Source organism: Vitis vinifera, chromosome 11 (assembly GCF_030704535.1).
Source record: "Vitis vinifera cultivar Pinot Noir 40024 chromosome 11, ASM3070453v1".
NCBI lineage: Eukaryota > Viridiplantae > Streptophyta > Magnoliopsida > Vitales > Vitaceae > Vitis > Vitis vinifera.
In genome coordinates this window covers 8862501-8874472 of record NC_081815.1, presented here as the reverse complement: position 1 = coordinate 8874472, position 11972 = coordinate 8862501, and the positions used below count along the sequence as shown (strand labels likewise).

General features: G+C 34.3%; 1 protein-coding gene across 1 annotated transcript in view; it reads right to left on the bottom strand.

Annotated features, from left to right (window-relative positions):
• Nucleotides 1-154: 154 nt before the first annotated feature.
• The window catches only part of LOC100250202 (DNA-directed RNA polymerase 3, chloroplastic), a 51148-nt gene continuing 39330 nt past the window's right edge, over nucleotides 155-11972 (bottom strand). Inside the window, exons 12-19 of the mRNA XM_002274485.4 lie at nucleotides 5563-5647; nucleotides 5272-5424; nucleotides 4947-5021; nucleotides 4740-4829; nucleotides 3485-3532; nucleotides 3280-3394; nucleotides 1764-1867; nucleotides 155-1007 (exon numbers count right to left, since the gene is read on the bottom strand). Coding sequence (XP_002274521.1) covers nucleotides 897-1007; nucleotides 1764-1867; nucleotides 3280-3394; nucleotides 3485-3532; nucleotides 4740-4829; nucleotides 4947-5021; nucleotides 5272-5424; nucleotides 5563-5647 — 781 coding nt within the window. The 3' untranslated portion in view covers nucleotides 155-896. The remainder of the gene's footprint in view (nucleotides 1008-1763; nucleotides 1868-3279; nucleotides 3395-3484; nucleotides 3533-4739; nucleotides 4830-4946; nucleotides 5022-5271; nucleotides 5425-5562; nucleotides 5648-11972) is intronic.

Below are 11972 nucleotides of genomic sequence, written 5' to 3'. Positions count from 1 at the left end.
TTCGATGATTACACTGGGAGAACTGCTTGGTCATTAGGGTGAAGATCATCGAAAATGCTGCCTGCATTTTTATTTTAAGGAATTGTATGTTAATTTGACTTATATTTTGTTAATTTGGATAACCCATCTGGTTAACGTTGCAGTGATACTGCTATAATATAAATGTAAAACAGTTGTTATTGAAGCTAAAAGCATAAACCATCAACATTTGGAGGAGGCTCAATTGCTCAAATTCTATACAAGGATGAATTTATTATCTTGGCCTATGGCCAGTGCAATATTGTGCCAATCAACAATATAAATTACAGTCATGTCTTCGCTTTTCTGCCCTATTAGATACAAAACCAAAACTGCCTATAAACGCTAAAAGAATGACTTCATTTGCACCATGAAGAAACAAAAATCTCCATCATGAATTATCAGCTCTTGGATCAAAAAACATTATTTAGCAGTCAAATATATTCAATATATATGCTCCATCATTGACCTTTCTGAAACTCTGTAATCCAACATAAGCTTCCAAAATTCTGAAATCCTAATCGAAGTATGTGAGAATATATCCTCCTGTGAGTAGTTGAATAGACAGGCCGGATGGTCGTGTTTCTAAGGTTGAACCAGCCTTATGGTCTTGACCTTATTCACCTCATTAAGATGGTTTCCAGAGTCCCTCTAGCATTGCATCCTTGCAGGAAATGCCCATGGCATTAAATTCTTTGCATTCTCCTCACTGGCATTTTTTATGGAAGAAACCTCAATCCACTGCATGCCCCTCACAAACTTTAAAAGTTCAATTATAGTTGAACTTGTACTCCTAAAACACCTCAAAGCTTTGTGCGGGCCAAAAACAATAAGCCTTCTGAATAAGGCACATTGATGCTGCTATTGCTTTTGCTCGATCAATTGAAGAAGTATGGAGATTCAAGAACTTCTCTTAGGTCAAAGTTACCTCTATCTGGAAGCGGTGGAAATGTCAATGTTGGATGTGATGTCTGGAAACTTTCCAGCAACTGGGAATCAGAGACAGAAAATTATAAAAGGGCTAACAGACTTGATAAACAAAATCTTCAGATGAATTGAAAATTTGGGTATATAATACCAATCTTTAAGACAAAAAAGGAGTTTGGACTCGACTTCAAGGAAGAGTGACCTCAAGTTATATTTTTTTATGGACATTTTCAAGCTTTCCCTTCGTGAATAAAAATCTCATACTTAAAATAATTTCTATTAGCAAGTAAACATCAATTGGTAAAACCAATAAAAGATTCACATGCAACCTATACAAACAAATCTTACAATTTCAAACTAGGTTTCAGATCAGTCCCTAAAAATTTATAACCAATTTCATTGTCAACTTAATGCATGATAGAAGCAGGCACCAACTACTTTCTAAGAGAAGTTGAACAAATCATTTTCTAAGTCAACAAAAAATTTATACTAATTAAGTTGCTTTGTGTAAATGTTGTACATTTACCTTCGTATTTGGAAAAAAAAAAATGAAAATAGACACATTGGACCCAACAAGGCATTTGGTTGCCATTCAAAAACATTTCTTACTGGAGTGACCTTGTTTCTCTTTTTTTTTTTTTTCCTGGTTTTGCAAGGAATTTAACTTGGAACCTCCCCCATCCTAAGCCTAACCCCTTGCCACTTGAGCCAAGCCTCAAAGGCACACTTCTTCAGGTGACATTCAACACATCCAAAAGAAATTCTAAATTTACAGGCTCTCACATTAATATAGGGAAAGAAGGTTGCAATACACTTACATTTTCAAGTATTGGCATACTGTAAAGCTCTACAAATTTTTCCCGAAGTATCTGATTCATCTTGTCAACATCACATGCATGTGTCCAGAAGGAGTCATGCACCCCTGCACAGAGATTTTGTAGGACGAGGATGTGAGAATTGTGTTCTAAAAAGTTTAATTTTTCATATAGTCCTGTGCTCGATCTTATCAAGAGAAGAATAAGGAAAGAAACACATAATAAGCAAAATCAAAGTTTCGAAACCGTCCAAGTGAAAACTACAGAGTCTGAAAAATCTCCTTCCTGCTCAAACTGGAGCTATTAATGGTACTTGAATCATATATTTTGTAGTACATTTTCTACCATATGACAGGGTGTCAATGTGCATTTCAAATGTGAATTAAAACTGTGACATTATAAATTGTTTCTATCATAGATATTCTATGTGCTTCTACTCTCATTGAAAATAGAAAACTGTCACTATTGTGGGTAACATTTATTATACTTAATCCTGTCAAGAAGACAGATGCAGTTACATCTTTCAAGAGAAGAAAGTTGACTTAAGTCAAGGGAACAACAGCACTCACTGCAAATCTATGACCATATATGACTTAAGTTGGATGCAATCCTGTCAAAACTTCACTAATCTATACCACTATTGAAAATGAGGATAGCTGAAAACATTTGCTTGACAAAATCCAATCCCCATCCCCCCTCCTCTCCCCCCAACCCCCCCTCCCCCCCACCATATCTATGCAAACAAATTTGAAAAGACCCAATACCCAAGGTCCCTCAAAAATGGAGAGTCAAAGGCTCTACTTGCATTTTTGCTACAAACCTATTGTCAATATTTCTCCAACTTGCCTATTATAAAAAAAATCCAGATACTCAAGTACTAAAATAAAATTCTGTCCTCTTCAATATGTAAATATAGAATTTTCAAATTTCTACCATTTGGAAACATTAGCATGAATGAGATTAGTTCCATATCAAGATTAGTAGCATAGAGTTGATTTTTGTCCAGCAATTCCTCTCTTCAACTCATCAAATGATGAATTCAAGCTCACTACAACCAATAAACTATTTTCAACACAATCAACTAGGGCTTCAAAAAAAGTTTGAGTTTCATTGACCACCCATAACACATAAGTAGTAATAAGAAAATTTTAACCAATCATTTGTTCCATATTGTTCTTTTATTATTATCTTTGTTTGTTTCTTTGATCTTAAAAAAATTTAAATTTAAATTTAAAAAAAAAAAAAAAAAAAAAACTATTGTGCCATCATTGGGCTTGAGAACTTTTACAGAAGTCAAGACAAATATATGGATCAAATCAAAAAAATAAAGACACCACTCCAACTGCAGAATCTCTAGCAAGCTCACTCCAGAAACAAATATCAATATTTTAACCTGCAATTGAATTGGTTTGTCAAGTTCAACTAAGCTATTATCAAAAGCTAAATCGACTCATCCAAGTTCTGATAATTGTTTCAATAGTCAAATTGATTTAATCTAATATGGACTGGCAAGACAAACCTGCAAAACACAAACCAGCATCCCTGCAGGCAACAGCGGTCATCATCATGTGTGAACCATCAAGTGAGTGAACAAAATTTGGTGGAAATGCAGTTCTCTGTTTCCTAATCACAACCTGGAGTTGGCATATGAAAGAAAAATTCTAGGTAACTGCAAGTGTTAGAAAAAGACACAAGCTGAATCTAAGACAAAGACGTAAGCTCACCACGCTACCCTCTCGCTGCAAGGCCAAAACTTGTAGAGAAGTTCTTATCTGCAAGGCCAATATGGAAGTAACTACACTGTTACCACACTATTTAATAAGGAAATAGACACAGTGCCAACAGGGTCTAACTCTGATTTAAGTAAGTTTCAGCCTCCTGCAAGCTGCTTGCTGAAAAGGCTACAAATAAGTTATGAAATCCTTATCAAGAAAGGGGCTTCTTTGCTTTTATTATTTCTCTTTTTTATTTTATTTTATTTTATTTATTTATACCTTTTGCAAATCACAGTACTCTACAAATATGTAATCTGTGTATGAATCAGGAAACTTATTTCTAACCTATAACAGAATATTTTAAGATGATTTGACATATGTAGGAGTACAAATCAAATTATTTTTCTACTCAAGTCAGAAAGTTCAGGTTGCTATCATGCTGCGCATTTATTAAATTTTCTAATGGTAGCAGGTTTATCATGCCACTCATCGTGCTTCTACCACACGGCATGTACCCATCCAGATTGGGTTGGACATTGATGCTGATATTCTAGCACTATTGAAAGGTCTGATAGTGGCATCTTATTTTAATATTAGGAACCCCATTGTCAAAGAGGAATCCAGTTGTCATTTCTTGGGCTTATTCAGAGAGTGGATGCCTTTGGTAACTTGACGGTTGGTTGAGGATTCAGGCTCTTTCTAGGGGCATTTTTTTCATCCCATAGTTAGAAGCCTAAATCATATAATCAGGTGATCGCTGGCTCAGGTAAGATAGAGCTATTACCATTGGAGGACTCCTGATCCCCTTGATTTTGAGTTTGTGTTCATATGTGATTCTTAGTTGGTTTGACTGTAATGTAGCTTGTCTCTCTCTCTTGCTTCATCTTTTCTAGGAAGGATATTTAATCCTTCTTTATGCGTCCTTTTGGATTTTTTTATAATATTGGCTAAGAAAATTTCTCAGTGCAGAAAGGCAAGGATAAAAATGGATTTCAACAGACAATCTCCTATTAAAAACCCAACCATGAAAACTTTTTCATCAACCATTGTCAGTTTCCTTGGCTTGCCAAAAAGAACTTGAAAATACATGACTAATTGTGATCATTAACTGCTAATCTAAAAGTTAAGTGCATAATCACATTATCAGAAAGAATACTAAGAAAGGTTGTTACTCCGCATATCCCACGACCCCATCTCAAGTTGTTAGTTTTATCAGGATGTTTAAATCATGAATCTATCTGTGATAATAAATTCAAACACTCACAAGATGCCGTTCACTTTTGCAGTAGGGTTGAATGACAGGAAGACCTAGAGGAGTTGTCCACTGCACTGGTTGGTTTTCTGAAGCAATAACCTGTAGAATGTCCATATTCCAAAAATTCAATACTTGCATAAAAAGGTTCCACATTGACCAATCATAATAGGACATTCAATTTAATTTATTGCACAATATGCAATAAAAAAACATTACTTTTGCACATTCACCAAGCCAAGCCATAATGTCACGTGCAGCTTGGAATATCTCTCCAAGAGCAGCCAACGTCACCTATGGAAAAAGGGAAAATTTTGAATGGGAAAAAAAAATAAATAAAAGAGAGAGAGAGAGAGAAGAAGAAGATTCAAATGTAAAATTACATATGGATACAAATGGTCAAATGGGAGCATTTTCCAATATATATACTTGGTCATTTAATTCCTGATCCATAACCTAAATATAATCATTTTGATTTTAAAGCAGCTAATACACTGTCAAATCCAATGATCTAATGCTTGTTACCTAGTGGCCTGTCACTTACTTTAGCAGCATAGCAAGCTGCAGTGAATAGAAGCCGCTCATCAGTAATAAGACCCTTCTCCGCCAATCTTCTTTTGATTTGCTCACGTGCACCAATATAGGTAACACCATACACAGAAGTCATCACTGTCTGTTTTACTAATTTCCGATCCACCTGAAAGCTTACCAAACCTTTAATCATCAATGGAGAGAAATTGAAAAGGAAAAAAAACTGTCAAGTTATTAACTAAAATGTTCATTCAATAATGACAAGGTGTGATATGGGACTCCAGAATAACATAGGATAACCAACCTGACCAATTAAAACCTTGGCTAATAAAGCTTTTGGATCAGTTGCAGGGTCCTTGTTGCTATCCCTTTTCATGATTTCGTGAACCCTGCCCAAAAATTAAAAAATACAAAATACATTAACAATCCTTTTTTGACTCACTTAGTACAAATGGAGGAGTGGGGAACAGAAAGGGGAAGGACAGAGAGATGGGCATCTGAGCAGAAAGTACATCAACTATCAAATAGAATTATGTGTCACAATGTGTGAATTTTACAAATTGACCTGGACATTCATCTTTTTGGACTGATTCACTGAAATGCCCTAAACTTTCAAAAGCCATCTCTTATGCACAACATGGAAACTAAAGTTACTCTTAAGAAAACATAAATCCAAAATAAGGCAAAACAAATAAACAAACAAGTCAATATAAATATAAATAAATAAATATTATATAGAGAGAGAGTCAGTTTAAGTTTCATAATAAAACCTTTCTTAGTATAGAACCTCCAAAAATCCAAAAAGGAAATAAATCCTCCCCATGTTCAAGAGATTTTAAACTTTATCAGGGATACTAGCGTTTGTCCCTTGGACTTCTAGAACTCAACTTCGCTCAAAGAAGGGTGATTAACAGGATCTGTTCCATTGACCAACCTTCCTGTTTAGTTCCTTTTTCCCTGCTATATTTGTCTTTCAGCTGCCTTGGGAGGAAATTTCTAGTTTCATACTATTTCTCCTCCAAACATAATTGTTATTTATTAAAAATATAGACACAAGTAGGAAGAGAAACTAATGTTTGATTTTCCACGTGGAGTTACCTAAATATCAAGAGCACTCAAGTTCTCTTTTAAAAGAAATCCACCTGTTCACTTTTAGGCACTCATGTTTTCATTGAATAAATAATTTTCTAATTATCAGTGCAAGAAAAGAAAACCAGATACTAGTTTGTCATCAAAGTGATGAGAATATGTGTTATATGGCCCCTTCAAAATGCATCAAGTGTTCATGTAAAAATATGATGAGACACCAGTATGTGTCTTCTAAGTAATGGTATATGTCATACATGCATATTTATATGTGTCTTCTGAGTATGGTATTTGTCATACATGCATATTTGTTTATTGTTAGACCGGTACCACATCAAGAGAAGAGCATGATGCTAATTCACAAAATTTCAATAAAATTTATTCTCAAGATTTTTCTATTTTACATAAACATAAATGTTGAAATGTGATATACATTATGAGCCCAAATATTAATAACTCAAGCTTTTATGAAAATTGGTAGTTCAACATAGCGTCAAAGCTTTGGTTAACCGGAGGTCTCGATTTAAACTCCTCCCCAATATTTATTTGTCTAATCATCTGTAATCATAAATTTGTAATATGCCTAGATCTATTTTTGTCTATGCCTTCAATATGCAAACATGGGAGCCGCATATGAGAAGGGTATTGAAGCATGATAAACATTGTGGACCCAAACTCTAATTGCTTAAACTTGTTGGAAAATTGGTAGATCAACAATAAATTCAAGGAAACAACATATTACCCACATTAATAATGCTATGTATCATAAACACATTTTTTCTCCCATGGGCATCAAACAAAAGAAAATTGGAAAGATCTTGATTCTCAAGAAAAACTAGACTACACCTCGACATTCCAACAATTTCTTAGCATCCTAATACTCCAGGATTAAAAACAAATCATACCGACAAGTGTTCTACACCATGTAACTTGTCCAGAAAATAGTCATGAATTTCCAGACACTCAATACCTACCTAACTCCAGGAAAAGGTTGTATAAAGTTTGTTCTAAAAAAGAATTTATGACAGCTTGCAAAGTAACTTATACGCTCAAAGCTACAGAAAGTATTAACAGTTCTTACCACTATTGGAGTGTGCACCAGATCCTTAATTTCCTTAATTTTCTCCTATGCTTTCTTACTTCGATCAAGGAAAATCAAGAATACAGGCCAATCATAAATATTTAGGGTTTGTTTAGCAACATTCTCAAAAACAATTCTCAAAATTCAGTTTTTAAAAACAATTCTTTCTCAGTTATTTTCATGAGCAAATTTCTGTTCGTAAACTAAAATAATAAAAAAAAAACCATTTTCTCAATCTATTCTTCGTGAAGTCATTGTCCAATCATGTACAATCCAAAAATTTCCAGCCTATTCTGTGTTCTAATTACTTCTCAAAACACTCTACAAAAAAATACATGAAACCACCTCCAATTTGTTCTAAAAAAGAATTTATAACAGCTAGCAAAGTAAATGTGCACACTCAAAGCTACAGAAAAGTATTAGCAGTTCTTACCACTATTAAAGTGTGCACCAGATCCATAATTTCCTTAATTTTCTCCTATGCTTTCTTAATTCGATCAAGGAAAATCAAGAATATAGGCCAATTGTAAATATTAGGGTCCGTTTTGGCAACATTCTCGAAAAAAATTTCAAAAATCAATTTTTATTCTTTCTCAGTTATTTTTAGGAACAAAATTCTGTTTGTAAACTTTTTTTTTTATGTAAGTAAAATAAAAGTATAGGTATTAAAAGGATGCACCAACACAGCATTCCAAAGTACACATGAAGTGTACAACAATCGCCAAAAGGCACAACCAAGAGAAAAAAGGGACTATAAAGCTGTTTGTAAACTAAAATATGAACAATGGTTTCCTCAACCTATTCTTCGTGTAGTCATTGTGCTTTTCTGTATAATATAAAATTTCCAGCCTATTCTTTGTGTTCTAATTACTTTTAATTACTTCTCAAAACACTCTATAAAAAATACATGAAGACACCTCCAACTTGTTCTTTGAAATTACCCTGTTTTTAGAATAAATTCTTAAAAAACTATTTTCAGTTAAAATTTACCAAAGATGTTTTAGAAGTTGCAAATCTGTTTCTGTTCTAAAGAATTGAAAACCTTTTTAAAAACAATTTCCAAATATGTACTTAGTTTCATTTTTTTGTTTATATCCCAAGTTGTATATATTCCTTTCTAATTACCAAAATCAATGAGAATATTTTTCACCCAATTTTCTCCTATATTTTCTTAATTGTGATTTGATGTGCTAATTGTTAATTTTGTACAATATTTTCTAGTTGCCTATTCTATTTAGGAAAGCTTAGATTAAGGAGAATCAAAATATATGTCAATTATAAACATTAAGTTTCCTTTTTCTTTTTGATCCTAAGTTGTATATATTCCTTTGTAATTACCAAAATTAATAAAAATGTTTTTCACCCAATTTCCTCTTGCTCTTGAACAACCACCACATCAAGGGAAAGATGTGAACCATCATTTAACCAAGTCTGATTTCTACAAAGATGCTAACAAAAGTAGAGCCCAAAGATCAAGTGATTTAATGTCAGATGATCATAGACACACAAAAGGGCTATTACCACGAGCACAAAGAGGACATCAATTTATTGTAAGTGATTTCAGATATTTAATATAAATGATCCATTATTAAATCATGACACTCAGTTTTTAGATGTTTTATGATTCGACCTTGGAAGGATAATGTTTATCCCAACTCTTGTCTGCATACAAACTATGCATGTGTGAAGGCACATGTAAAGAAAAACCATCAAGAGATTTTCGAGTGGCTAGTTTCAAACCCAAGGGAGTTAGTTGAGGCATGACAATGCCAAAGTACGGGCTTGAGCATGTAGACCAACAACCAGAAAGCTAGTTGAAGTCATGTGCTTGGTTGATTCTGTTTTGATGTGGGGTTTCTTTCCAAGTTGCTGTATAGTCTTTTTCCCAAGATTGAAAAAATCTTACACCCCGCCCTAAGAACTACAAACTAAATCTACAAATTTTTCCTTTCTTTCTTTCCATCTCTTGATAAATAAATAAATAAACCAAGATTATTAATCAAAGACCTCAGAAGTCTTAGTGTAGCAACCATTAGGCCTAAATCATCATAATATTGCAGTTCTCAATTTGTATGCTCCTAGCATCAGGACTATGGAAAGAAAATCCATTGACAATCTTCACTAAGAACAAATCCTCCACTGGAACCAAGAATATCCAATAAAGAAATGCAATTGCCTGAAATGCTTTGATATATGTTTTTGTAGGAAATCTAGGAGATATTTTCTTCTATTCAAATATTTTCATTTCATTTAAGTAATAAATCTGATTATAACAAATTCTAGGAATTAGTAGCTATTTTTAAATAAATAAAAATTATTGTTTAGAGTTTAAATTTATTTTATCCTGTTTTTTAGGTGTTAGGTTGTTAGCTGAGTTAGAAAAAGTCTTCTAGGCTCTAGGCAGCAGAATTGTTGGCTATTCTCTAGCTATCTATTTAAATAGTTGTAATCTCCAGCTTTGTAATCAATTTGAATTTCAAAAAGTTGAGAAACCAGTTCGGTTTCTTAGTATCAGAGCTCAAATACTTGATCTGAGCAAACCTAATGATGGCTAAGACAGCCATGACTGGTGCAATAGGAGATGACAACTCTGGTGCAATAGGAAACAACACCACCGTTTCTACCCATTTCAGTTTTTCCAGAAACTCCATAAAATAACCCACAAATGCCCAGTTTTGTTCAGCCACCAGTTCTGTGCCTATTTAGCCACCAATTCTACCCAGCATTGTTCAATTGCAACCACCATCCTTGCCTATAGTTCCAGTACATCCCATCTTAGGGGGAGATAATGAATCACTAATGGAAGCAACACAACCTCAACATTCAACCGAACTGCATGTCTAGTCCACGAGGCAAAAACTAAAAGAAGTAGATGCCCTCACACTTCCGACACTTGAAACAACGGAACCATTGGCTGTTCCAAACCCAAGTAAATTTGATTCTCAAAAAGCCAATGATTTGAATCTTCCTATTACACTTCAAAAAGGAGTTAGAAGCTGTACTTCTCATTCTATTTTTTATTTTGTTTCACTTCACCGATTGTCACCTTCATTCCATGCTTTTACTTCTCCCCTTTCCTATAATAGTATTCCAAAGAATTTACTGGAGGCTATGGCTATCCTGGAATGGAAGAATGTTGTCTTTGAAGAAATGTGAGCTTTGAATCAAAATGAAACATAGGAAATAGAAGATTTTCCGAGAGGAAAGCAGTCTATGGGTTGTAGATGGGTGTTTACAATCAAGTATAAGTTTGATGGCTCGATTGATCAATATAAGGTGCTTCTCATGGCAAAAGGTTTCAATCAAACCTATGGCATAGACTACCTGGAGACCTTTAAACCTGTCGCAAAGCTAAACACTATCCGTATCTTACTCTCATTAGAAGCCAATTTGGATAGGCCATTGCAATAGCTAGACATTAAAAATGCATTCTTAAATGGCGATTTGGAGGAAGAAGTGTATATAGATCTACCTCCTAGTTTCAAAGGAAAAAACCCAAACCAAGTGTGTAGGTTGAAGAAGGCTCTCTACAATCTTAAGCAATCTTCTAGAGCGTGGTTTAATAGACTTTCCAAAGTTCTAAAATGATATAACTTCCTTTAGAGCCAATTAGATCACACAATGTTCTACAAACACTCAAAAGATGGGAAGGTAACAATTTTGGTAGTGTATGTGGATGACATGATTCTAAAAGGTGATGATGTAGCTGAAATGGAGGCACCAAAGAAGATTCTTGCAAAAGAATTTGAAGTCAAAGATTTTTGATCCTTGAGATCTTTTTTAGGAATGGGGGTTGTTAGAAATAAAAATGACATTTCAATGTCACAAAGGAAGTACGCACTTGACCTACTAAAGAAGACCGAAATGCTCAAATGTAAACCTTGTGAAACCCCAATGGACTCAAACCAGAAGCTAGGAGCGGTAGACAAAGGAGATCCGATTGACAAGGGAAGCTTCCAACGATTGGTAGGGAAGTTGATATACCCTTCACACACACAACCTGATGTTGCTTTTGTCATTAATACTATCAACCAATATGCATTCACCTCGTGAATCTCACTTAGAGGTTGCATATAGAATTCTAAAGTACTTAAAAGGAACTCCTGAAAAGGGAATTTACTTTGGGAATAGTGATGACAAAAGAATCAAAGCATATACAGATGCATATACAGATGTGAACTAGGCTGGTTCAGTAGAAGATAGGCGGTCCACATCTGGCTATTGTTCATTTGTTTGGGGAAATTTAGTCACTTAGAAGAGTAAAAAACAAACTGTGGTGGCAAGGAGTAGGCACTGAGGCAGAATTCAGGACAATAGCTCATGGAATGTGCGAAATCATGTGGATTAAAAAGGTTTTGGAAGAATTGAAGATCTCTGCAAAAGGTCCAGCTATAATGTATAGTGATAACAAGACTGCGATCAGCATCTCGCATAATCCAATTCACCATGATAGAACAAAGCATTTCGAGGTTGATCATCACTTCATTAAAGAAAAGATTGAGTAAGTTGTGATTTGCATGACTTACGTGCCAACTAAAAGCCAAGTA